At 45.0% G+C, this 26035-nt stretch overlaps 4 protein-coding genes across 7 annotated transcripts in view; 2 read left to right on the top strand and 2 right to left on the bottom strand.

Moving 5' to 3' along the window:
* The window catches only part of LOC112458919 (venom metalloproteinase 3), a 49941-nt gene extending 44121 nt beyond the window's left edge, over positions 1-5820 (bottom strand). For 2 of the 4 annotated variants that reach the window (XM_025022754.1, XM_025022751.1), the window contains exon 1: positions 878-1291. The gene's annotated coding sequence lies outside the window, so the exon portion shown is untranslated. Of the gene's footprint in view, positions 1-877; positions 1292-2836; positions 2855-5695 lie in introns of those variants that run through there. The other 2 variants (XM_025022752.1, XM_025022753.1) reach the window with 2 other exon arrangements.
* Positions 5821-8317: 2497 nt separating this feature from the next.
* On the top strand, positions 8318-9780 carry LOC112458921 (serum response factor-binding protein 1-like). Its single transcript, XM_025022757.1, has 2 exons — positions 8318-8505; positions 8604-9780. The coding sequence occupies exons 1-2, from the start codon at positions 8479-8481 to the stop codon at positions 9762-9764; spliced, it is 1188 nt and encodes a 395-aa protein (XP_024878525.1). The 5' UTR covers positions 8318-8478; the 3' UTR covers positions 9765-9780.
* A 52-nt stretch (positions 9781-9832) lies between these two features.
* The window catches only part of LOC112458918 (elongation factor-like GTPase 1), a 33447-nt gene continuing 17244 nt past the window's right edge, over positions 9833-26035 (bottom strand). The window contains exons 4-5 of the mRNA XM_025022749.1: positions 10866-11053; positions 9833-10708 (exon numbers count right to left, since the gene is read on the bottom strand). Coding sequence (XP_024878517.1) covers positions 10520-10708; positions 10866-11053 — 377 coding nt within the window. The 3' untranslated portion in view covers positions 9833-10519. The remainder of the gene's footprint in view (positions 10709-10865; positions 11054-26035) is intronic.
* LOC112458922 (protein giant-lens) lies at positions 12202-19468 on the top strand. Its single transcript, XM_025022758.1, has 4 exons — positions 12202-13440; positions 17380-17600; positions 17906-18077; positions 18263-19468. The coding sequence occupies exons 1-4, from the start codon at positions 13180-13182 to the stop codon at positions 18506-18508; spliced, it is 900 nt and encodes a 299-aa protein (XP_024878526.1). The 5' UTR covers positions 12202-13179; the 3' UTR covers positions 18509-19468.

Below are 26035 nucleotides of genomic sequence, written 5' to 3'. Positions count from 1 at the left end.
ACGCAACGGTCGGTCGCGCGGCGCGGCGCAGCCAGAAATAAGAGTCGCGCGCCTTTTACGACGGAAAGCCGGCGGGGAAGAGCAAGCGCACTTCGTGCCGTATGCGCCCGCTATTGTGCGCACGCGCATCGCGTCGCGTTGCATTAATCGCGCGGAAATTATATAGCCGTCTCTAATTTTCTCAATTAAAACAATTTAACTTATTCACAATTTTACCGATATTAATAAACGTCATTTTCTCGCGACACCTTCGTACGACGATCCTTCATAATTAAACGTTGAGTTGGTAGTTGGCTCCTTTACTCTTTCGCCTCGACGAAGTCAAGGAGAAGAGGAATAAACCAGCTAACTTCACTCCGCGATTCGACTTGGAGGAATGAATCGTCCGTAACGTCGTCGTCGCGGAAATGTAGAACACGTTTGCTTTTCCACGCACGTGAATTGATCGTCGATACACGCAAGGCACATACTTCACTCTCCCGCTCGACGCGCGACGCGCGACTCTCGAATTTCGGGACGCCGACGCACAACCGTGCGCGCGCGAACTTTCTCCATCCCGATATCGATCGATCTCGTTACGTGAACGCGGAAGTGCGTTTTTCTCCCCTTGTTGTTATCCCCGCGCCTTCCTGCTGTCCTCTCCTTGAGTCTCTAATCACTGATTTTTAAATCCGGTGTTAATTTGCGATGAATCCAACCAATTTCCGACGCAGGGACGCCCCTTTGTGCGCGATCGCGCGCACCCTTGGCACTCGCCGACAGTCGCCGTACTCGGTGAAACAAAAGGGTAAACGGGACGCGACGCAAACGGAAACGGAAACGCGAACTGACGAACTGATTCGAATTGAGCGCGAAGAGCGACGATATTTGAACTCACCGTAACTCGCGCCGATTTTCGCAATCCCTAGATCCGTAATATACCTACTTATGTATATTACGTATCTCGGATCTCGGTCAGGATCTTCAGGGTTCGCACGCACGCGAGTCACGCGTACTCTCGGTCTCTCGGCGCGACGCGGACGATGGGCATATCCTCCTCTCCCGATGACACCCCGCCGACGGACTGACTGACTGACTGACTGACTCTCGTCGAAGGACAAACAAACGGAACGGTACCCGATCGCGCGCGCACGTGACGGTGGACGACGCGGTGGTGGCGATCCAAAAATCCCTCGCGCGACCAGGGGAGACGCGCGTGAGGGGGCACCGGGGCGCGGACGAGGAGGGCCGAACGAGGTGGTGCTTAGGCACGCGCGCCGGCGCGGATTCGGGATTTAATGTGAGTGCGCGAACGGACTCGGTGTAACTGCGACACACACCGACGGCGGCCGTCGGTGCCGGCGGGTGGCGAGAGTCGACGCGGGAAGTGGGGAAGCCCGGGGCCCGACCGAGACGCGCGACGGGGACCGCGACGCGGAGAAGGACCCCGGCGCCGCGCCGCGCCGCGCGCCGTGTGCTCTCGGCGCGGAGCTCTTGAACGCGGATCGCGCTCGTTACACGGCTGCGCCTCGCGCGCAGGAGAAGGCCGTTTCTTCGCGCGTACGAGAGAACAGCGTCTGTTAAACTTAACTGTCAAACTTTAACAAAGTCGACGAGGAAGACCTCAGGATCTTTCCTCTCCTCGCGTAAAGCGTCTCTCCGCGTCTTTTGCACGTAAAATTACGAAACTCGGGGTTTTCGGAAAAGGTGCCCGCGCGCGATTTTTCGAAAAGTCGCGTTTGAACTCGAGACGTTCGAGATATCGAATCTCGACTCCAATTTCGATGGAACGGGATGGAACGATACATTTGTGACGAATGTTACGTCACTGCGCACTGAGATTTCAAATCAGAGCACGTATTAGAAGAAACAATAGAAATCTAAAAAAATAACTAAACAATTCCGATTAGAATCCATTCCGAAAAGTTCCGTAATACGTGCCCTGATTTTAAAATACGAATATGGTATGAGCTAACAAAAATGTTTAACGAAAGCGCGAGTTTATTTCGGACGATGTCATCCGGACTGACGGACTTCACAGAATAGAAATTCTATTTATAATTTTACGCGCGTGATACGAAAGGCATTTAAAGAATCGGGATACAAACGTATATAAAATATACATCGATCTATACGCGGCATATAAAACTATAAATAGAATTTTATGCCTATAATTTGATGCAAATGACAATTACAGTTGCTTATTCTCCGCGTAGCGGGACGCGATTCCGGAGTTACGTACTTTCTGCATTTCGGATCCACGTTCAATTGCAACGATAACGTTAGCAGGTAGTTAATAAGAGAGATCCGTTGTAAACGAGGCGTCCGTCTCGTTCTATCTTTTACGACACACGCGCGAAATTGATCCCCTTAAACCGTACACCTTGAAACAATCAATGTCATTTACCGAGCCGGCGCGGCGCGGCGGACGGAAGAGAGGAAACGCTATACGCGCGCGGATATATAGGACATTCGTCCTTTTACTTTCGAGCCGTCGAGTAACACGGTTACTGCTCTCGGCTCCAAGGTGTTGGATTGTAGACCGCGATTAAGTCCTCCCCCCCCCCGCCGCGGCGCGGGGGAGGGGAATACCGAGGGGATCGCGTAACCGCGTCGGACGAGCGTTGAATCAGCATCGCGGAAACTTTAATTATCGGCGGCTTTCCACGGGGAGCCGAGTCCGCGCTTATCCACGAATTGCATCCACGGTTGGATGGCCGCTTACGGCGTTGCGCAACAAGTAAATGGCTAATAACCTCGAATTGAGAGATTTCCTTTCGAATTCGCGATTCCGTGTCCGTAGAAATGCCCGACGGCCCCCCGGCCGGCGCGAGCTTTATTGGGAAAGTAAACTTACTGAACACAGCTGTGTCCACTTAGGGGAACAATGCTTGCGGTCTGGTTTTCCAATTTTACCCCGGCCGACAGGACGAAGCCTTTCGCGCCGCGCTGTTTACCGTCCGTCCCTTCGAGTAACGCTCGGTCGACTGACGTTAGCTGCGAGCTAAGTTCTCGCGTGGCGGATAGCGGGAGGATTCAAATTAAACCGCCAAAGGAATTCATGTCGTCGCTCGACACGAATTAATTCTCACGTTTCTCCCGACGCGTTGTTGTGGCCCAATAAAACGGGAATTTATTCCCGTTTGCGCTTTCTTCCTCGAAAAATCAGGTATTATCGACGCCGCGCTCAAATGTTTATGGGACACGTCCTATGTACACGCATAAATTTCAACGACCGGCGCCATCGCGGACGCGCGAATAAATAACGCGGGAGGAAACGTAACACATACACGTATATTGCGGGATCGCGCGCAGAAATTGCCAGGCTTCTCAGCCGGAAGCGTGTTTACAGTTCGCGTGACCGGCACCGCCGCGGGGCCGCCGGTGGTTTTAGAATCTCGAACGCGGATTTAAAACGCACGGCGGGGCGGGGCGGGAAGGGGGGGAAGGCACCTGAGTACAGCGACGCGATACAGGTCTACGAGCCGGGCGCGCACAATGGCGGGGGTGGTACCCGAGCAAGGGGGAAAGGAGCGGGGGAAAGAGACAGATGAAAAGATAGAGGGAGAAAAAAAAAATGACGCGAAGGAGTGGTAGGGAAACGGCCGTTAGCGTGGGCCTTTGGCTCGGCTATCGTTTTCCGGTTTTCCGTTCTCGCGCGCGAGAGAGGCACAGTTCTCTGCCTCTTTGTCCTTCTCTTCCTCCCTCCCCTTCCTCTCTCTTTCTCGCTCTCTCTCTCTTTCCGTCGGTATCGCCTCTCTCTCGAGCGCGCTCTCGGGGTCTCCGCTCCTGTCCTGTCTCGCGCGCGCGAGAGGGAAAGTATTTTATATCACGCTTGGCTTGGCAAGAGAAAGGGGACACGGTTCGCTCCTAATTTCTGCTTTAACTTCTGAACCTATATATCTCGCGTATACACATGCATATGTGTCACCATACGTGTACGTGTACATACACGGTAATTTGAGACGCCATGCTCGAATTGTTCCGTGCGCGCGCGCGTTCTCGCCAATACAATTGTATTGAAAAAGAAGAAACATTCCTTAAAAGAAATATTACGGTATAGTTTAGCATATGAATGCACATCTAATATACATTTTTCAATCTAACTTGATCCGTATTATTTCTCATTAAATATTAATTAGTAACTGTAAAATTTTCTATTATTAGTTTTGACGTCGTATCTACATTTTACCGTTTGTCTATTTATATTACCGTTTTCTATTTATATAGAATGTTGTATATGTATTAAACATTAAAGTAATTTCACAATTAGGGAAGAATTTTAACAGATTCTTTTCTAAATTATAATAATTATAAGGAGTCAAGATTAGTGACGCAAAACGAAATTTACAAGCTTACATGTCAAGCGGCTTCCGAAAGAACAATGCTTGAATTAAATTAAATTACTCATTATGCGATATGCTCTCAAAATGTTCTTAAGATACAAGTTTAGCGGCCTCGTTATGAAACACCTCATCGGAAAAAGTTCTATCGTTCGCATTACGAAACCGGATCGGCCTGTTCGAAATGACTTGTATTAAATCGGGATAAAGTAGATAATATAATAATTTCATCCGGAATCTTGCTGTATTTTCCTAAATATTAAATTAATTAGTAGACGAAATTGCGTCTAAATCTGCCGGTATGTTTAATTGTCCAGTTGAATTAGCGACATCGTGTTTCTCGATGTAGATACGAGGTCATAAATACTCAGCGTATGAAATCGTACACATATTGCAGACATATTTAGGGCGTGGATATCCTGTCTAAATGTTCGCACATCGTAACTGTTGGTTATGCGAGAAATATTATTATCGTTATATAATTAATTATTATATTATTATTTATTATCAAATATTGATAAAAGCGTTATTGTCGTTATATTATTAATTATTATATTATTGTTATTTATTAAACATTGATATGTCAAACTGTTTCTAGCTCTGCGTTGAAAAACATTGTCGTTTTTCGAGTAGCCAACAGTCGTGACGCGTGACTATTTAGACAGGAAGTGCGCGCTCCGAATATGCGATACACATGCAAATGTTTGTTAAAAATAAAACGTGCTCTCGAAATATCGAATATATTTCGCGATCGTTTCTTTATGCGGAACGAAGACAAAAAATATTCTTCGAATGTCACATAAATTCACGCAGCGATTAATCTCTCGCTAATAAAATCATCGCAGAACGCGATAAATTCTTATCTGCGATGTCGATAAAATTTGGAGCGACGCTTTGACAAAATCCGAGGGTGAGAACAAGACAAACTTGCGCCATTAAATTAAAAAAAGAAAAGATAAAAGAAACAGAGAGGAAGACAAAGCGTCGGAGAAGAGAGAGAAAGAGATGCAGCAGCGGTAGCTGCTCGGTTGCAATCCGACCGAAAGTGAAATCGACTATGCACCGCCTTGTATCATAGCCGTTATTATATGTTATCCAAGTCGGGCGAGCGGGGGATAGGAAACCCCGGGGGCCCGGCCGCCGCCGTTACAGGAGTTGCGCGCTCGAAACGTAACGCGATATAACACGCCGGATGGCGAACCGGCTCGGAGTTAGCGATTATCGCGACATTGGTGTGAAACGCCGGGGCGATCGTCGGCGAGCATCCGTCAAACCTCCGCGCGGCTCTTTTCGCGAACTCCCTCTTTTTTTTTCTTCCTCTTCGCCGGTTTCCTCCGTCGGAGGATACTCGACTTAGGAGCGCGTATACGAACCATCGCCGCACGCCGGGCGCGGAGCCGTCTACGTTAATTACGAAAGTGAAAGTACGGCGCGGTTCGCGATGTCGGATACGAGGTAAAAAGAAATCCTCGCGCTGTGCTTCTTCTTCGTCTTCTTTCCGCCGCTCTTTACGTAACTCTGGTCCGGACTCGGATCTCGTTACCGTTTTCTGTTTTGCTGGTTTTGCATCTCGATCACTGGCGCTCGTGAATCGGCTTCTCGCACGGCGAGCAGACATCAAGACGGTTTTTTGCAGTATCGATGTAGAAAATCTGGAAAGTAATATATGTAATTACGCTTTTATCGCATAATATTCGGAGATTTAACATTTTGTTGTTTTAAAATGCAACATGATTAAAATATTTCTTTTTCTCGAAAAAGCTAAAATGTATCTCAATAAAGAGATAAAGTTAATCGTATCCTCTGAAAATTGGTACTTTTACTCGAGATTCACAATTTTTGAGTTTTCTTTTTTTTTGGTAACATTAACCCTTTATACCATCATGTAAGTTACACAATATATATGTATATCTTAGGATATGTATTTCTTAAGTCTTATATTGTATTTCTTCGCCACAATTTAACGTAGCATCTTATTCGAAGTTGCAAACCAAATTTTTATAACAAAAAGTTTAAAAAATATAAATTAATTATAGTTTTATCTGAAGGTTAATGTTTTCACGTTATATAATTTTTTTTAGACACGTAAAAGAAATAATTAAAATGGTTATGAAGGGTTAATTTATCACAATTGTTCAATCCTGCGGGGTTATTACTGAAACATTATACAAAAACCCTTGTCACTCGTGGCGAAATGGCGTGCCATCATCCCGCGTTTCGCTTCGCGTCAGCCGCTGGTGAATTTCGGTAACGAAACCCGGAAGCCATTTTTACGGCCACAAATCGCCGCGTAATCAAATTTCTAACGCGATCGCGCAAGATCGATCGAACGAGCTAGGAATTTCGTAAAGAGATTTCACCGTGTCCAGTATCGGTTTTACGAAAATATAGAAAATTGCACGTCTCTTCGAAAGTCGAAGATCGCGACCTTAGAGTCCCTCGAATTCCTTTCCGTATTAAAATTATGCGGGACACGGCTTCGTCAAACATCGCGTGTAAATAATTTTATATATAGGCGGATTAGAGTAATTGTTGTGTAATCATCCGGTTGGGCAGTGCGTTGCTAATAAAGCCTACTGCAGCCTCTACCTTTCACAATGCATAACGGGGACCGTGATTGCTCGCACTGTCGACTGTGCGAGCGTCGTCGACGAAATGCTACTCGTAATCGTAGCCCGCGGAGCAACCCAAACAACACGTCTGTAAAAAGACATCATTTTCAAGACGTTTTTAAGACTTCGTCGAAAGACCTTTAAATTTTTCTCAAAAGGCAGAAACTTATCTTTCAAAAAACATTTTTTGGATTATGCACGATTACTTATATACCATGCATGTTACCAACTGTAATACTTTGATTCTTTCGTGATTTATAAAATTCTTAATTTTCGCGATTCGAAATTTCAAATTCTCTATCGCACTTCTTGTAATTTCGGATAGCGCGATTTCCTTGCTTATTCTATTTGCTTTCTTTTTCTAATACTCGACCTATTTTTGCGAATTTTTATTTTTATGTCGAAATCTCCAAACTTGAAGTTTTATGAATTAAATAAGTACGGTTCCTAAAATTTTTATCAATTTTAGCGTACGAGGTATGCATATTATATGTACATATGTATATCTTTTGCCTATTAACAATACAAATTACCTATTTTAATAATATATATATTAATTATATAATATACTATGTAATTAAAATATATATATATATAAAGTATATAAAATTTTCAACAAATAAATATCTAATTATCCCCAAAATGATGTATATACATATATATATTAAATTATTGAGCGCGCGTGATTTATCAACTGAGCCTGGGTTCGCAGAACATTGACATCGCCGATCGTTGATAACATTACAATATGAATATGTGGGCAGATAAGTCTGTATGAAATATGAGTTTCAATATAGATAAAACAATTAAAGGGATCCTTTTAATGAAAACGACGTAAAGGCCGGAGGATCAATTAGTTAAACTAGTATATGGAAAAATTAGTATAAAGTTGTATTATTTTTCTCCCAGAGATATGAGAAACGAAAAAACAATGGTTTCAAACCTAGGAACTTCGAAATTCATTTCCCCCTTTCTTTTTTCTTTCTCTAAAGAACATACCAATTTTCTTTTCTGTTGATTTTTAATTATTTTATACAATGTTAAAAGTCAAAGAGAGACTACGAAGACATCTCTTGGAGCGAACACGAACTACTAGTAATTTTAATCCAAAATTTAAGAAAAACCTCATATTATAATTGCGTCGTTCGTAATCAACGAGATCGTAATATTACAGAGAGCGCTTTTTGAAAAGTCAGAATAAAAATTGTTAGGTTTATAAATTTCCTTTCATTTCCCAGTGAAATCAACAGTCGCGATACACAAATATCTAGAGGCGACTAGAGTTCCTGTGATCAAGGCGACATCTTCTCTGGGCGTTTCTTTTCCAGAAGAATTCTAATTGGACTGAATAATGGTCGAGAATTCTCATGTTGAACGCAAACTATATTCGCTATTCTCTCAGGCTTGTTTACAATTTCTAGAACAATTCTTGCGTGATTGTTAAAACGAGCCCGCAGCTACAGAAAAAAAAAGAAAATCTGTTTACACATCTGGTCGTACGCTCATTAAGTGATTTACTGCGGACAAAATTTTTCCAATCTAAAATGGCAAAATCTGAAATGAATAACGAGGTGAGATACGTTCAAATATTCTAATAAAGCACGTGTGATCTGTTTACGTTTATTTCTACTACAGAGATAATATCTATTCTATTTTATCATACTTTCAGTTTATCCTCCTGCGACACGCAGTACGTCAGGCACGAGTTTGTATAGTGAACAAGCTTATCAAGGAAGCTAAACTCTTGCGGGATAGACATGGGAACGAGGCGCAGCGGGAGAAGTGTAGGAGAAAGGCCGACAAGCTGATCGCAGAGGTCTACGCGCTGAAGACGATCAAAGATGACGAAATTTCAAAATTCGGGATCCTAGATGAGAGAGGTCTGACTGAAATTTTACAAGACAAGTCGTCGAGTAATAGCGTTCGCATAATGGCAAGGGTGGCGCATTACAAAATTATGAGTAGAAGACTGGCGCAGTTTAAGGAGAGGTTCCCAAATTGTAAGGAGCACTTGGCAGAGCATAAGAAGAAGCCTACAAAATTGAGAGATAAGAATGCTGGAAAAACTAGGAAATCTACTCGGAATAAAAGTTCAAAGAAACAAAAAGCTGACTCGGATGAAGACTTTGAACAACCCCAACATGACAAAGATGAGGAAGCGTGTAATGAGTCACCCGAAACAAGGAGTAAATCGCGCAAGAAGGCATTGGAAGAAGAATGTACGTCCTTGGAAAAACAAAAATTACTAAAACGGGAGAAAGACGCTACATCAGAAGCTACAGTCGCAGACAAGCAATCGAGTGTAATTAAACAGTCTAGCGTTACGAAAGAGGCCACGGTGAAGAGGTTTACCGAGCTGTTGGAGGAGCAAGAAGCTAATCAAGACTCACAGATATCTGTGAAAAATCAAGATCCTGCAGGCAATGCGACTGAGCAAACAAAGATGGTTGACGACTTCTTCATTACAGGGGATGGTCAAAACTATCAAGGAAATGCCTCGACGTCGTATACGAGACCTCACATGCATAATACGCGAGCCAGGACTTTCCAATCGAACGATCGAATTAAGAAACAAGATATAAATCGCAAAAACGATACAAACTTCGGTAAAAAACATCCGGGTAAACAATCTTTTTCTATGAAATACAAGAAAACGACGTCCAACAGGATTAATAAGAGCGCAAACGAGAGTAACGCAAATGAGACTGCGATTGATAACAAAAACGACGAGAATGCCAGTTTACATCCTTCTTGGATGGCCAGGAAAAAACAGCAGGAAATCATGAGCCGAGGATTTCAGGGCAAGAAGATTGTATTTGCGGATGACTAGGCGTAATGGTTTACCGTACGGACCAAGGAGCTTACAAGTTAATCAAGAACCTTTTGTAAAGTGCATTGTAAACTTCCGATACATTCGTTATATTGTTTTAACAAAAATGTATACATATGTACATTTATCTTCAGATTTAATACATTTATTTAGGGCCGGCTGTTCCAACCTATTGGTAAACTAACTAATAGTTAAATCATATGTCTATTCTTGTTTAATATGAAAGAAAAACAAAGACACATGATTTAACTATTAGTTACCAACAAGTTGGAACAACCGGTCCTTAATGTAAATAATATCCTAGTAATCCTAGTTATGTTATATGTTATGTCTTCTTTTCTAAATAGTTTATGTAATTTTCAATAAAATGCAATTAAATTGTAGGTTTCTACTCGTATGTAACACTTTGGTCTTCTGCAAAATATGTCGTAAATATATTATTGTGTAACAGCATATTTGAAGATGATGTTTAGTCGAACAAATAAAAAAGCTGCTTAAAATAATCGAGTAAAGAAGACATTCAGTTTAATATTTAATTTTGCTCAATAAGATTAAATATTGATCAGTCAATTAATATTTAATCTTGTTTCGTAATCCATAATGCAAGGAGGAACAAACATACCTGTTCATACACTCGCATTTATTACAATTTCACAGATTTAATGGACGTAAGATTATTGAGCTTCTACGACTAGGATGAAACTCGGAGTAAACTCGCGCTTTCTGCAGGATTCGCTTCGACGAGAATTTTCGCATCACTTGTTTTTCGAAAGAGTGCGTTGCTTTTCGCCATGCGTAACTAATTGGGAGTTCACGGGGAGGCCTTTCCTACGACGAACTGCATCCATATAGCACCTAGCTCGATTATCGCTGTCCGCCTTTTCACCGAAATGGAGGTATTCCTCCTCCGTGGACGGCACCCAGTAAGGATCCTGCTCGATTACCTGTAACGCAGAAACATTCGAGTGATATCAAAAGTTCGCTTGAACAATTAAAACATTAATGTAAATTTAAAAAGGAAAAGAAACCTCTTCCTTTCGCCATGAATTGCAAACTCCAAAACTTAATCGTATTTTGTAATTAATATCGTATCAGTGTTACCTCCCAATGACTAAAAACTAGTTGCGGACTAGCCAATCCGGACGTTTGCGTCCGCAGTTCTCTTGCGAGATGGAAGCTCTCTAGAACCGGTAGGGTGGCCAGTACTCTGAATTGTCCACCAAAGCCGTGAGCACTTTCCGTAGATACGATACGGCCTTGTCTCTTGCCGAACACAGCGTACAGTTTTCCTGCAATAAGAACAATCGTCATCAATTTTGTCGATGCCTAAGCGCAAACGGTAGTATCGCTCTAGCATTTCTTCGCGGCATTCTTCTTACGGTATCCTTGCATTCCTAATAATAATAAACATCTCCGAGTTGAAAGCTTGTTCTACTCGCGATAGCATTTTACAAGGTACTTTCCCGTGCAGTTTTATCATAAAAATACTTGGAAAAGATAATCGTGACTACTTGAACGCGGGAAATAGGTTCTCAAGTGATTAATTTTCGGCGCAGTTCGCGGTATCTTAGACGTTGTTCTAGATAGTTAACGACGACTTATCGAAACATACGAAACATTTATGAGAAATACTTGTAGAAATAAATGATAATTTCAAGCAAACCGCTAGAATAAACAGCTACCTTTAAAGAGAGTAATATCAGAAATATTCTAATTTGAAAAAGATAAAGCGTTGGTACTGTATCTCTAGTAAAGGATATCCAGTGGGGAGAAGGAAAAAAAGTAAAAGAGGAAGAGGAAGGAAAAAAAGTACGAGATCTCAAACGAGATTCGGAATTGCGAGAGAAACGGGGCGAACGCCATTCAGGTACGATCGGAAGACGTAAGGGAAGGGAAATCGGTCGGTGGAAAAACTGGCTCGCTGGTAAAAGCGGAGGGAAGAGAGAAAAGGATCGTGGAACACAGAATGTGCAGAAAACATAGTGGATAATGGCAAAACAGACCGCGTGCGCGCGCGCGAAAGCAAACGGGCCGACCTCCGGAGAAAGAGTAAAACACTTCGTCGTTAATACGTTCCCGGGGAGAGCGGAGAGCAAGGCGCGCTTCGTACGGAGCAGCCCGTGGAAGAGAGGATGCGATACAAGGACAAACGGCAAACGGCGACGAGTCCCGAGAAAAAACGGCGACGATGAAAACGTTCGGTGAGGAGAGATAGAAAGAGAGAGAGAGAGAGAAAGAGAGAGAGAGGGGCCCCGGACAGAGAGTAGTAGTGGGGATGACGTAAGAGCAAGAGACGGAGTGGGGGGGACGGGAGCAGTCAAGAATGAGACGAGAAAGAGGAGAAGGGAGGCGACGGCAAGGGGGGGCACGGGAAGGGCGAAGGAAAAGGGGTGGGGGACATCCATTCATGCTTTACTTCTGGCTTTTAAGAGTCCAGTCGAGCGGACGGCATACCTTCGCATAGGCCGATCTCGTCGGGACATTCTGTTTTCTTCTCCAGTCTTAGCGATCGCGCGCTCCGTTTCTCCGGAGAGGAAGACCTCGCGGGAACCGCAAAAAAGGAGTACCGCACGAACGAACGATCGAACGAACGAACGAACTCGAGCGGACGAGCGACAGACGGGAGATTTTTCGAGGGACGATCGGCAAACTCGGTGAGAGTGCGCGAGTGCGATACGCTCTATCGAACCCCGGAGGCTCTCTCCCCTTCCCTCCCCAAGATCGGCCGGTTCAGGATCGGGGAACCGCGCTCTTTCGCGCTCTCTAAAATCGCGAAGAGCGAGAAGAGGGATATAAGAGAAGATCCGGACCACAGTAAACAGAGACACGTGACGTTTCTGCTTCCGCGGCTGAAAGAAGAAGGATCGTAAGACCTAAAACTCCGGGAATCCGATTTTAATCGCGTGCAGGATTCGAAACTTAGCCCTAGAATTCGCAAATTCGGGAAAAAGTACGTGCCAATACCTCCTCGCGAAGCGATCGGGGAAACTCCTCTTTTCGCTTCATCCCGATGATCGATCAATGAGAAGATTCGCGTTTGTGGAATTCACGAAGATGGACTTCAAGTAACGGCAGCGGACGACCGGCGAGCTTTTCGAGTTTTCTTGAATCGTGTTGTATTTCTGCTACGAGTATTCCCCGTGTATTCCTCCTCCCGCTCGTTCAGTACGCCTTGTCGCGCAAATAAGAAGGTGAACGTATCGAAACCCCCTACCATTCTTTTTATCGCATCCCCCCACCGTGGAATAAAACACCTAACGCAGCAAACGTTCCCTCCGGTGAGAAAGAAAAAGAGTGAGAGACAGAGAGAGAGACAGAGAGAGAGACGCACACAAACAGGCGACCGCCGATTCTCTCGATCGGGGATTCTTTATCGGGGAGAACTTCGCTGTGCTTCTCTCACCGCCGCGACACGATGACCGGCAAAACAATACGGCACCTGCTGTACACCCTGCTGGCGATCGCCGGCGTCCGCCGGAGCAAATGCGAGGTTTTCGATCTGCCGTTGCGAGTCGAACACGACGAGTACCTCAAGGAGTATTTGTTCATCGACGAGAGCAAGTACCACGCCGAGCTGCAGGAATTCGACGACACGACGGTCGAGATCGACCTGATCAATCGTAACCGGAAGCACAGGCTGACGCACGAGGAGCCCAGGGTGCTGTACCAAGTCGGGGTAAGCCACTCCCCCACGTCAACATCCATCTATCATTCTCAATCCCTAAATTATGTAACCTACGTATATATTACCTTTACATATATATATATATATAATTTCTCAGTTTCTAATTCATTATATGTACACATATTATGTAACCGTTACGTAGCCGCCAGTACAAATATGTTGGACGACTAGCTGACCGATACGCATATAGCAACTTATTTAATGTCATGGATTTAAACACGTTCAGTGCTGAATGAAAGGCGATGTTTTACATAAATCATAAAGCAAAGCGTTGATATCGCATCCGTCCACTTTTCTATCCTTCTACTCTCAATATCTCTCAAATCTATTCCTCAATATCGCCTCAAACGTGGCGCACGAAGCCGAAGCCGACGCGCGACGTTAAGATTACGTTACTCGCTCCGTTAAGTTCCCCGAACGAATTAGCGCTTGAATTGCTCCAGAAAGCGGCTAAGCGTTTAGCGACCTAATCCCGGCGAGTCCGTCTCATTGAGGCACGCAATTGAATCGTCGAGAATATGAATGGCCGGACAGATCTCGCGTTACTTACTTCTCTCGCGCGACCAACGCATTTTCCGGATCCGGGATTCTTCGTCATCTCCGACCGTCGATTTTCTTTCTCTTTTACGTGGATTTTTCTCAACAGGTGTCACGTATCAATTTTCGAAATCGTTTCGAGCGTGCGCCACGAGACCTCGGTGTATGTCTCTCCAACGATATACATATACGCGAGTTCGTGTATGCTCTCGGGTAGTATTCCGAGGATTTGAAGCTAAATCGTCCGCTTACAGGCGCAGGAAGTGGAAGGAGAGGGAAACGTAGCCGTTAGCAAAGAGCGGCGCCCACTCGATGCTCGAACCTGTTGCTGCTGTCGTTGCTGTAAACACCTACGTGTCGACGGTATACACGCGTGTGCGTAGCGTCTGTGCGTACGTGCGTGCGTGCGTGCATGCGTGCATACGTGTCCCCTATGGGGTACAGCGCGTAGGTATACACGTGCGGACAGGCGCGACACCCAAGTACGACGTATCGTAGATACGTACGTTCGCACGTGGGCCGAGAGTACGTGCGCAGGAACGGCACACGGTGGGGATGACGACGATGTCGTCGCAGGAGAGAAAACTGCTCCTTGCATATCGGACGAGAATCACGCGGCTTTACGAAATCGCGCCGAGAGAAGAATCGTTCTTGGAAAACAAATCTTTCCTTTTTATTGTGTTCTCGTTTTTCTCGCTCTTTTTTTCTCTCTTTCTCAATAATCTACAACAATCCTACAACAATCGTATTGCCTACCCGTGCCCTTGTAAATACAGAAAAGAAAAATACAATTGAAGAGGAAACATCCGGTATGGTCAAAAATGTCAAATTTCAATGCGGTTTGGAGACCAGGTTTTTCTCCTGAAAAGATTTTTCCGAGAGTAATCTATTTCTTCTCGTGAATATTTTTATTTTTAAAATGATTTTTAAAAATTCGACATGACCGGGACTCGTTGATTTCATATTATTAACTCATATGAATAATTTAGTCGTGAAGAGGGGTAATCTTTTCTCGTAGATCGCTCCGTTTATAATCATCATGACGCGTATGACGATTATCTCCTCGGACAATTAGTAGATACGCATCGAGCGATTAATTATCTTATATACGGAGCACCCAGTGCCATTACGCTTTCGATCGCACGGCGAGATTTCCAGGCTTAGAGACATCCGGTACGGCTATATGGAACGATGAGCGAGCGATCTTTCTTTTTACTAACGCCATCCATCCATCCATCCGACCAGATTCCCTGCGTCGTCGTGCGTCTTACCTCTCTTTTCTTCTTTTCTCTCTCTTTCTCTCTTGCTCTCTCTCTTTTTGTTCCGCATCTCGTTCCTCGTCTCGCGCGGCCCTTCTCCTCTCGTCGTCGCCGATGCCTAGCGGCTCCTCCTCCTCCTCCTCCTCCTCCTTCTCCTCCTTTGCCTTCGTGTAGTATGTCCATCCCGAGTGCCAGGTGTCATTTTCATTGCGGCCGTGCGAGAAGCGAGAGACGCGTGAGAACTTCCGGATGGTTTACGGCGCCCTTCCGGTCCTTCTATTATCCCATTTTAGTTTACCGCCGTTCCACCGTGTGTGTGCGCGCGCGTGAGTATATGCGTGAATCCCGCTGCTCGCTGCCGCTATATCAGCTTCAAAAACTTCCTTCGCCTTTCGTTCCGCTTCACCTTTTCTTTCGCTCGTAGAGAGCCGACGGAAGTGGGATAAAGAGATGCGTAGGGAAGGCCGCGCGGAAAGGATAATGCGGACAAACACGATTAACAATCGGAAGCGATTGAAATCGGAATATAATGCCGTGAGATGGATCAGGCGCAGCTTAAAAACATCCCCGGGGAGAGATTTCGGTTCTCAGTAATTGTAAATTATTTATATACCGCCTGCAAGTGCGGCCGAATGGATTATTTCGAAAAATCGACGAATATGACATTAAATCACAATTTGTTATGCGTGTGTAATAATATACAAATTTATGAAAAGCATCATATACATGCAAAAATGCTGCCTTCTATATAAAATTGTTAGATAAAAATAATTTTTTATAAATGTTTAAATGTTTAAATAACTTGTACAATTTGTCAAGCTATGTTGAGGAAACTGTAAGAGATATCATATGCGAGTAGAAAATTATTCGGAAGCTGTAAGTTAGATTTTTAGATATGTAAACGTGTACGCGGATGTCTAAAGGAGCGAGATAAAGGAGAATTTTCCACGTAAAAAGCTATTCGTTCGGTCCATTGTGCCGTGACGAATGATCGTAGTAAGTAGTATAATAGTAATAGTGGTAGTAGTAGTAATAGTAGAAACTACAGCTGAGGGGAGCGACAAAAAGACAAACGAGATGAACGGATGGTCATAGCAAAAAGTCGAATGCTCACAGTCGGCGGTAAAACGGCGGAAGACCATTTCCTCGAGCGTTTCTTCGCTGAATGGCCACGTTGCTTCAACTACTTCGACTCACGCACTATCGAGGTGCACCTCGATAAACGCGTATCGCATTAACAGAAACCGCGCGCGTGATCGCGTTCCGAAGAGAGCATTCCTTTTTCATCTTTTCTCTCGTTCGTAAATCCGTAATGTGTATCCACGAACGCAGATTCGGAGAGACGCGGAAGTAGGTAATTGCGGAAGTAGGTAGTTTCGGTAGGTACTTGGGTAAACGACGAAATTCGATATTACAAACTTGCTCGCGACGAGCGAGTTTGTTAAAAAGTTTCCTTAGTTTAAAGAAATTGTTAAAAAGGACCGAGTGCGAAATTCAAGGCAAAATTGTGACGAAATAATAAAAAAAATCTGTCGACACCCTCGGCAGATATTTCGCGATTTCCATGGTCGCCTTACGGTAGTTGGCGTCGTCGTCGATGACGATAGGCCGGACAGGACGTACGCGATTGCCTCAATGAATGGACTGGCAACATCTAAATAGTCCAGTTATAGTAGACTTTGTATCGCCGGCAGAAAGAGCGGATATACTTGAGTTACGAGTCTTGTGCGCAATCGTCCCGTTTATTTCATTAAGCACCGTGGTCCCATAGCGCGACACGACACGTTCAGACGTTTATTATTACGCAACGGTACAATCGCCGCGCCGATCATAATCGTCCTACTAATAATTCCGTTACCGTATATCCGCGTAAGACGAATGAAACGTCTCTGTGTGCGCGGACGTTTATTAATAACGTAGAAATTACCCGGATTGTGCGATATCGATCAGCTGCTCGATTCAATGCGATCCGATTCCACGTATTTCGCGCCCGTGTCGCCACCGCCACCGACACGAAATAAACAAAGTGATAAAATCGCCATTCCGGAACGGGTCGGATGGGACAATTGAATTTCCGCGAAAGGCGCGCGAGCGTCAATCGCTTTATTAATGACGCGGGTGCTTGTTTGCGCAGAACAGCGAGAAGGAGTTACCGGAGTGCGCGGACCGGAGCGAGGTATGTAGCAAGGTGGATTTATATGGTGCACCGTGGGTCGAGAGACAATGTCGTTGCCCGAACGGCCGTGCCTGCCCCAGCAGTCTTCACGGGGACGACGGACACACGATCGTCGATAAAACGCGCCGCTACAAGCTCTGCGAGCCCGTGAAACGACTTCCCATCTGTCATTACTTCAAGTTAGTTTGATCACGACACGCATTCTCCGCGATCGCTTCGACGATTCCACGTTGCGTTGCTTGGACTTTAGCTTTGTTGTTCACGTTTAAAACTCTATCGCTGTAGTTGCACTGCAGTTGAATGACATTTTTCTACGATCTTTTCCCTGAACGAGGGAAACGAACGGTTCCTTTCAAAACACTGCACTGTTGAATCGCGCGAATTGAAGAATCACTGTTGAATCCAAATTACTCGCTCGCGAAATAAACAATAATAAGTAATAATGTACGTTTGCATTGAATATATCCTGGACTTTTTACCACAGGGACATTACGTGGACCCTAGCCCCCGGAGGTGGCCCGGCGAACGCGACGGTGCAACGAGTCTACTGTCGATGTCGACCAAACAGCGTGCCATACCTAGTACGTAGGCAACCGCACAAATCGCCGGACGGAAATCAAGGCTTCGTCTACGCCTTCGCCTGTTCTCCGCAAAGTGTAAGTCAACAATGTCAGAAAGAAAAACACGCAAGTTATTTATCCCAGAGTATAATTTTTTAAGAGTTCTGCTAAAATCAATGCATATCTCTCGGTATCTCTACGCGTTTGGGTCACCCCGATCCTTTCGTTAGCGCGACAATTGACGAGAAGTCCTAACCGCGGGGTCAACTTGATGTTTGCAGAAAATACGGTGCCAGCACAAGGAGCCCTGCCGCCTGTTCACCGTGCGCAAGAGACGCAATTCGCAGCTCGAGGAGGTGAACGCCTCGCCCCTCTGCCAGTGCCCCCGCGGACATCGGTGCCCGCGGCGACACACGGATCCCGGGTCCACGCCGGCGCGATCCTACGCCGGCGTCCTGGAGATCAAGACTTACAGCGGCTACTGCGTGCCGTACCACGGCTACGACAAAATGACCTACGGCATCTGAGGGGAAGCCTCGCGCGTTTAGAAACGGCAACTCTCGCTGCAGCGACGAATCCGGGATGTCTGCCGAACGCAAATCCGCCACCGACACCGAGCTTCAACGGACCCCACTCATACTTTTACCATATGTCCCTCGTTAAAAAGAAAAACGGTTGGTTCCCCGGAACCAACCGGCGGATTTTGTCCGCCTTTTCAAGCGCGCAACAATTGGCCATTTGGTACCTGCCGATTGTCGAAACGTTGCCGTAAAATCACCGAGGCGGCTTCCAAAATTCCCGACGGTGGCGACGTGCGCGCGCTCGGATGATCTTTCTCGGCAAGAAGAGCTCATCCGAACGCTGTTGCGAATAATCCTTTTTTGAATTTCTTTTTCCTCTCATTCTATATCTTTCCTCTTTCGTCTCGAACGAAGCGCGGTACGCGACGCGCTCCTCGATCCACTTTGTCGTCAAGGAAGCGTCGCGTAGGAATCGCGAACAACGGGAAATTAACATACGTGTCGATCGGTCGGCTTGTACCAGCCATGTGATGCCGTGCCATGTACAATCCCCCAGCGGCGTTGGCGAATGTTAAGTGTAAAAAGTAATGTACAGAAGATATATAGAGATAAGAGAGAATCGTGCCCGCCTACAGTTTTGTACAGTACGTTTCGAAACGATCGCCTCGTATTCCCGCAATGTGACACGGGCCTCAAGTTATCGCGCGCCCTCCCCTCGGTCGTAGCAACGGCGAGTCCTCTCTTTTTAGCGCTACCGATTTTTATGCCGCTTCGTAGAATATTGCAGCACGTTGCAGCTATTCATCGCAGTCGTTTTAAACTTGTATATATTCGTCCCTGGTCTTCCGAAAGTGTCTCATTCGGGGAGTATATTGTATATGGTAGCATCGCAAGACGATTTGGAAGAGACTCTCTCGATGTTATTTGTTACTTTTACTTTAACTTAAATAAAAAAAAATCTATGTATGTGTGCGTGCGCATAACAATGTTATTTTTTATCCTTTCCAGCCTCTTTTTCTCTGAGAAATATAACTTTTGGATAATGGAGAAATATATGTATATAAATATCAAAATTCGAAATTAATTAGGAAAATGTATTTTTACGAAAATGTGATAGAGAAGCGATTTATCGATCTTCGAGATCGTCGAGGATGCGGGTAAGAGTCAAGGATAAGAATGCGCGAAATGACTACCGATCTATCGCAAGTCGATAAAGAAGATATCGTTATAACAATATCAACAATATATTTAATCAACAAATTAAACAATGCATGAATTTTAACGAAATATACCATGCTGGTGGCAACAATTTCGATTTAAAACACCAGTAATTTTTTTATTTGATCAATTTTGTCAAAAATTTACTAATTTACAATTTTTAATTTAAAATTACTGCGCATCTTCGAACGCGAAATACAACAAACGATACAACAACATTGTCTTAATCTTATAATTCAAAAATGTAAAATTCTTTGCCACTATATGTATCTCACAAATTGATATAAAATTAAAACACACCGGCGTCTTAATCACCTTTCTTTCTTATCGAGGGCATACGTTGCTCCGAATGCGAGCAGAATAAGAAATTTTTCTCAGACGCAACAAAATTCGCGACATCGTCGTCGTAAACGCACTATTACCGGCTCTCAATATAATTTTCTATCCTTACTACGTTTTCCCTCCTCGGGAAAAGTAACTTTCTGATATCTTACGTCGGAGAGACGTGGAAATCGAATTCGAAATCGGGTGCTTTTTCCCCCATACGCGTGGTTTTTTCTCGCAAGGGGGACCACAAAGAGACCGCCGTCTCCCGCGTCTAGTTATTCCGCGGATAACTCGGCGCAGGCAGAGCGCGAGTGGACGTCGGAAGCCGTGAGTTATCTGTGAGAACGTCACGGTCCATCACCCGCGACTCGCGGATGCTCCACTCCTTGCACGTTACCATCTGCACGGCACCGTTACCGCCGCGCTACCTTGACTCGAGTTCTCTTGCGCGGCGCGCAATCGCGCGCCGAAGGTGATGCGCTTGAAGGTACGGCCGGTCAAAAAATTGTCCGAATCGCGAATCAAATTAATCAGCGATTAATTTGCAACATTTTCTCCGAATCTCGTGTTTTTCAAGAGGCTGTTAAAATATATAAATAATAATGTTGCAAATAAAAAATGAGCGACATAGATTGAACAAATTGAAATAAATTAAAATGAGAAAATATTAATTTAACGAGTAATTGAAATAAAAGTAAAAAAGATTAAGACTCTGTTAAGATATCATCGTAACGTCAGTTTAATCTATACAACATTAACCTTTAGAAAACGGGCAAGTTTTTTCGTGACTTTTTATAATTCTTATTTATAACTTTCATATATATGTTAAAGTGTTATACTACGAAAAATAAGCAACTTTGTTTTTCAGAGCAAAGCGTTTTTTATAGGCTAATTAATTAAATTTCCACGGGTGAATCTCCAAGAAATGTTCAATAGCTATTCGAGTATTTATTATCGTGTGTAGCGATAATTAGTAGCAAGAAAAAAGTTGCATGTCCAAACGCATGAAGAGCTTAGAAAGCGAATTCTCTCATGAATATGAAAGGGCTTTTCTCCGGCGAAAATTTATTCGGGCATCGCGTGTTTTTACAACGCTCTCGTCTTATGGACGCTGGAGAATCTTTATTAGTCACGAATCCCCCCCGTAAAAGAGTTCGCGCAGATTCTCGGGCCACAACCGGCGATTCCAGATCGCGGAGCCGTGGATCTTTTCCGACACACTTCTCCGGGGCTTTTTTACCACGTGTTATTTGTTCCTCTCTTTCGCGAACCGCACACTCGCCTCGTTTCGCGCGCAAAAACCCACTGGCGCAAAGAGCGGGTCAGTTTTTCCGATTGCTAATGGTCAAGCTGGAGGCTGCGTTCCCGATGGAGCCGTCGATATCGACGCTGAATCTTCGACGTTCTCTCCTCGCCGCTGCTGCTTCGCGGCGGTAGAAAAACACGCGAACTATGGGCCGAGCGGTTGTTGCGCACCGCAGACAATGATTAGCGTCCACGTCAAATCTCATGCTTAACAGATAGCCGCGGACTTTCACCGAGATGAATCGCGCGGCCGAGAAGAATACGCGTTCGATCTTCGGAGAAAGGCCGTGCTGTACCCCAGACGTGTTACTCGACATCGTGTCCACGATGAAAAAATCGCGATAAAGCGAGAGCCTATTGACGACGACGGCCACGAAGTAATAATCGTGAGGTATGCTCTCTCTCTCTCTCTCGTACGATTCGCAAAAATCGTTATCGATGTGTTGGGATTTACGAAGGAGGAAACCCGTCGACAGATCACCCTTTCTCTGTTGACTTAAACTTTCTAAAATAATTGCCGATTTATGTTTACCTGCTAATTACATCCGTTGTAACACTTGTTTCTTGCGTTTTTGAAGTTTTTGGAGGATTTATCGAAACAAAAGAAGAAGAAGAAGAAAAAAAAGATAAATCTTTGTCTATATGTTATTTTCTTCTGTTGCATTAGCAACGTAATTGTTAGTTTTTATCAAGAAATATATATAAATCAATTTATCAAACTATAAGTCCTATACAGAAATGAGCAGAAAATGAGCAGAAAGTTTATAGCTTTAGGCAGCACGCGGAAATTTCTCTCTATTTGATTCGAAAGGTGAGGATACGTGGGAGTTGAGTCGGGGTCTATTAGGTCTCGGCGTAATATTCCTAAGATCAAAGCGGCGGACAGCCGATGGCTACTTCAAAGAGCAGTTCTCATCTTGTAAGTATCTCCCGTGATTTCCAATTATGAAGAAAGAAGAGAGAGGGGGCGAGAGAAAGAGAGAAGGTAAAAGACACGCGGGACTTCTCTCCTCGTAACTTGTCACTAATATCAATTAATAGTCCGCAAAACCGCCTTCACGGTTGATTAAGAGGCACTTGGTGGTCCAGAAACGACCGGTTCCAGCCGCAAAACTCACCCGCGTCTATCAACGGCTGCTTTCCGGCGGGGCCGAAAGACGAAAAGCACAAGCAAATCCCGGACAAGCGCGGAACCGAGGAACCCCGAGGCGGGCAACGCGACGAGGGGGAACGGAGGGAGGAAGAGTGGAAGGTGGATTGGCGGAGATGCAGCTTAGGATTCCGAGTATACCCGAGCAGTTTCTGGTTGGTTGGTAAGTGGGACTAGCGGGGACTCATAGGCACGTAGCGTCCTACGCGAGGCCGCAGTCGGGCGCAAACCCCGAAACAATCTCATCGCGGGTTAGCCTCCAATCCACACACCAGTCTCCGGACAGCCAACAGCAGCAATAGGCAACGGCAACGGCAATTCGCGAGCAGTACGGTTCACGGCCTCGGAAGAGTTGCGGAACGCGGAAGAGGGTGCGTGCTAGACGTTGCAAGACGGAATTTTGTCGTCCGCGATCTTGGGTGCCACAAGTCGCGTGATCGTAGCCGCTGTCAAGTCACCGCCATCGGCGACTCTGTCAAAACGATCTCCGTGTATTCGGTCGGTAGCGTGCGAGAACCGTAGAGGTTTCTTTTTTGGGAGAAGAGACCGGCGGAAGCGAACAAGGATCAACGTGAGAACGGAGAGAACGGCTGGATTAGAGCCGATCTGGTCTACCGGCTTGTCAGTGACGTGCAGGAACCGCGAGAAGTACGCCTTCCTTCTTTCCTATCAGGGATCGCGGTCGAGGTCGCGGTCAAGGTGGAGCGAGGACGAAAGTCTAGGTCGAGGGTCAGCCTACCTACGCGCTGCACGAGGTATGAACTCTTGATATTTTTTTGCTTTAAAAGGCTTACGTTGATGCTTGCATTAACAAGGATGTGGGATAGCGGTATATTTGCGAATTCATATCGTGAGAAGATCGACTCGTTCAGCTATGATTTTCTTACTTGATACATATGTGGGTAATTTGTACTACATCTTCAACTACCTATCATCTGTTTCTAGCTTCTGTTGAGTAAACCAAAGAAATCTTAACAGAAACGGTTGGTTTATTTAATAACATATAGCAAAACTATAATTTGTTAAGGTACACGTATCTACATATAATAAAATGTGATGCATCAAACATATAAGCACATAAAAAAGATATGTATACATGATAAATGATTTTGTTATCTGTCGTAGCTAGCTATTATTCGTAACTACTATTATACTAGAGATAACGGAACTGTGAAATAAGTACGGCTTGCTTTGCCGTAACTGTTGACAATGAGGCGATTACTATCTTTTTTATCTCGTCTTGTAGCCACAAAGCGGCGGCTACGATCGATTCAATTTCTGTATAAATGATATTTCGTGTCTACAAGTTCGCGGCGTCGTCAGATGTATACGAATTAACTCGACTGAGAAAAAAACCAGGAAAGTGCATCATCAGACTCGCGTTCCTCCGTATTTACGTTTTTACGGACAATGTTCGTTCGACATCGATGATTCCGCCGCGAAGCAGGTAGATACCGAAGGAACAACATTCCGATCGCGACCGCCGACTTTGCTCCTCGTACTTCCGTTACAATCTACGTGTCCAACTACCGGGCGCTACCGATGCGAATCGAGCCGGTGGGTGTATTCATTATTGGACGTTTTATTCCAGATAATCGCGTCTTCCTTCTTATACGCTCTCATCCTTTTTCTCATCGCGAATGCTGCTCATTCCTTCTCGGAGCAGGGAAGGGAGGAAGGAAACGCGACGATGATATATTATTATCGCCGTATCTCTGGCGGATCGTTTCGCAGAACCAACCGATTTTCCACACCCGGGAAAAGAAACCTGCCTCCGTTTTTTCCGCGCGGTTTATTCTTTCGACACGCCTACGCTTCTCAAAAAAAAAAAAAGAAAAAATAAATAAATAAATCAGTCAGTAGAACAGCTCGCGTGCACAATTTTTGCACATATTATTTTAAAAGCAGCAAGGAGCACACGAAGCACGTTTCTTTAATGTCTCGCGCGTTAAGGCAGCCGCTCCGATTGGCCGCTGTAACGAATGACGCGACGAATCGCGGGGATGACAGTGAGGAAAAGGGCCACGCAATGCGTTAAGCTAATTTAACAAAAGATCCGTTAGGCGGTTACGTTGTCAGTCGCGGCGTTGACGCGAGTCGCCGTTTTTCTTTGTCTTCTGCTTGCGCTTTTGAATCGCGCGAGATGCTTTATGTGTCGCGCGGACGCGAGACGTGAAACGCGAACGACTTTACGAGATCCGTCGAGATTCTTTGTCTCACTCTCTTTCTCTCTCGGTGCTTATTTATATCCATTGCTAATTGCACGTTGCTTTTGTGTACACAGTCGCGACCACTGCACGCTTTCCTTTCGGTCTCGTTAGTCCGACAAATTGCCGAAACAAACGCACGCGTATCGATCCGTGAACGTTCGTTTTATTTGCGCAAGTAAATTAATGCTCGTTGCTCTCTCGCGAGCTGCTCATTAATGGTGAAATTATTCACCGCTCGCTTATAACGCCACGTGCAACGAATTGCTAATGCGACGTAGAGAAATGCATTCGAGAGAGACAGAGAGAGATAGAGAGATAGAGAGAGAGAGAGAAGACGCGCAAAAAGATTACCAGTACATTAATTGTATAATTTAATCTATCGTATATATCTTGCTATTTCCTTTTTACATCGTGATTCATATCATCGTAACCGTACGTTCTTTTCTACTCGTTTTCTGAATCTCTGCGTTTACCGTTCGCCTCTATGACACTATAAATCTTTCTTTTTTCCGCGTGCTTCATTAATTTAATTGTTGTATGGTTCGCATAAACAGTCGATGTCGCGAATGTTTAAAAACTTTGTTTGCGGTTTGTAAGCGTGGAAACTCATTCTCCGCCCGCTACATTGTGCGGTTTACCGTGACGAAAGAACAGAACGGCCAGAAGTGGCAAAAGAAATTATACGAAAAATATTCCCGAATAGCGGACAGTCCCCATTGTGCGTAAATTTCATCCACTAGAAAACAATCGCACCCTCCTTTCGACGAATGAGACGAGTAGATTCGGATGCGGATTACATCTCGCCGGAGGAGTGTCCGCGTGAGATTTTAGCGGCAATCTCGACGCCGTTACAGTTTCGAAACCCGTCGATCGTATTTTAATCAGCGTCCTTTATCGCGGTAGTATATCTCGCGCGTGTCTATCCACTCGAAACGATAAACGTTCCTCTTTCTTTTCTTTTCGCAGTCCGTGTCGCGTTCTCGCTTCCGTTATACCGAGTCGCGCATCCGTCGCAGGTACATAATTCAGCAACGTGAGATACATATTCTAATGAAGCGTAATGTCTAACATCTGATGCTCGAAGCGTGCGGTGTCCGCTCGCACCCGCTCGTTCGCGCGAGCGCGAGTGCGTGCGCGCGCGCGCACGGGCGCAGTTTGATACGGCCTTGCAAATGCAACGAGATAACGGCTCGTATGGTCGGTTTGTACCGAATGACCCAATTTCACCAGTGTCGTATGGCATACGTGCGATAACTGTTGCGGCACAAGCACCGACGCGCGGACAAGATCGAGCACGTGAAAGGAAAATACGTAGGCAGGCAG

This window comes from Temnothorax curvispinosus, unplaced genomic scaffold, assembly GCF_003070985.1.
Source record: "Temnothorax curvispinosus isolate PA1 unplaced genomic scaffold, ASM307098v1 QBEX01009342.1, whole genome shotgun sequence".
NCBI classification, from domain to species: Eukaryota; Metazoa; Arthropoda; class Insecta; order Hymenoptera; family Formicidae; genus Temnothorax; species Temnothorax curvispinosus.
The sequence above is the reverse complement of the archived record's forward strand: the minus strand, read 5'-3'. Positions and strand labels throughout refer to the sequence as shown.

Coding starts and splice junctions, on each gene's coding strand:
- LOC112458922 (XM_025022758.1), top strand. CDS start 13,180: ATGACCGGCAAAACAATACGGCACCTGCTGTACACCCTGCTGGCGATC. Junction 17,601..17,905: donor CCCATCTGTCATTACTTCAA/GTTAGTTTGATC, acceptor TTTTTACCACAG/GGACATTACGTGGACCCTAG. Junction 18,078..18,262: donor TCGCCTGTTCTCCGCAAAGT/GTAAGTCAACAA, acceptor TGATGTTTGCAG/AAAATACGGTGCCAGCACAA.
- LOC112458921 (XM_025022757.1), top strand. CDS start 8,479: ATGGCAAAATCTGAAATGAATAACGAG. Junction 8,506..8,603: donor AATCTGAAATGAATAACGAG/GTGAGATACGTT, acceptor TCATACTTTCAG/TTTATCCTCCTGCGACACGC.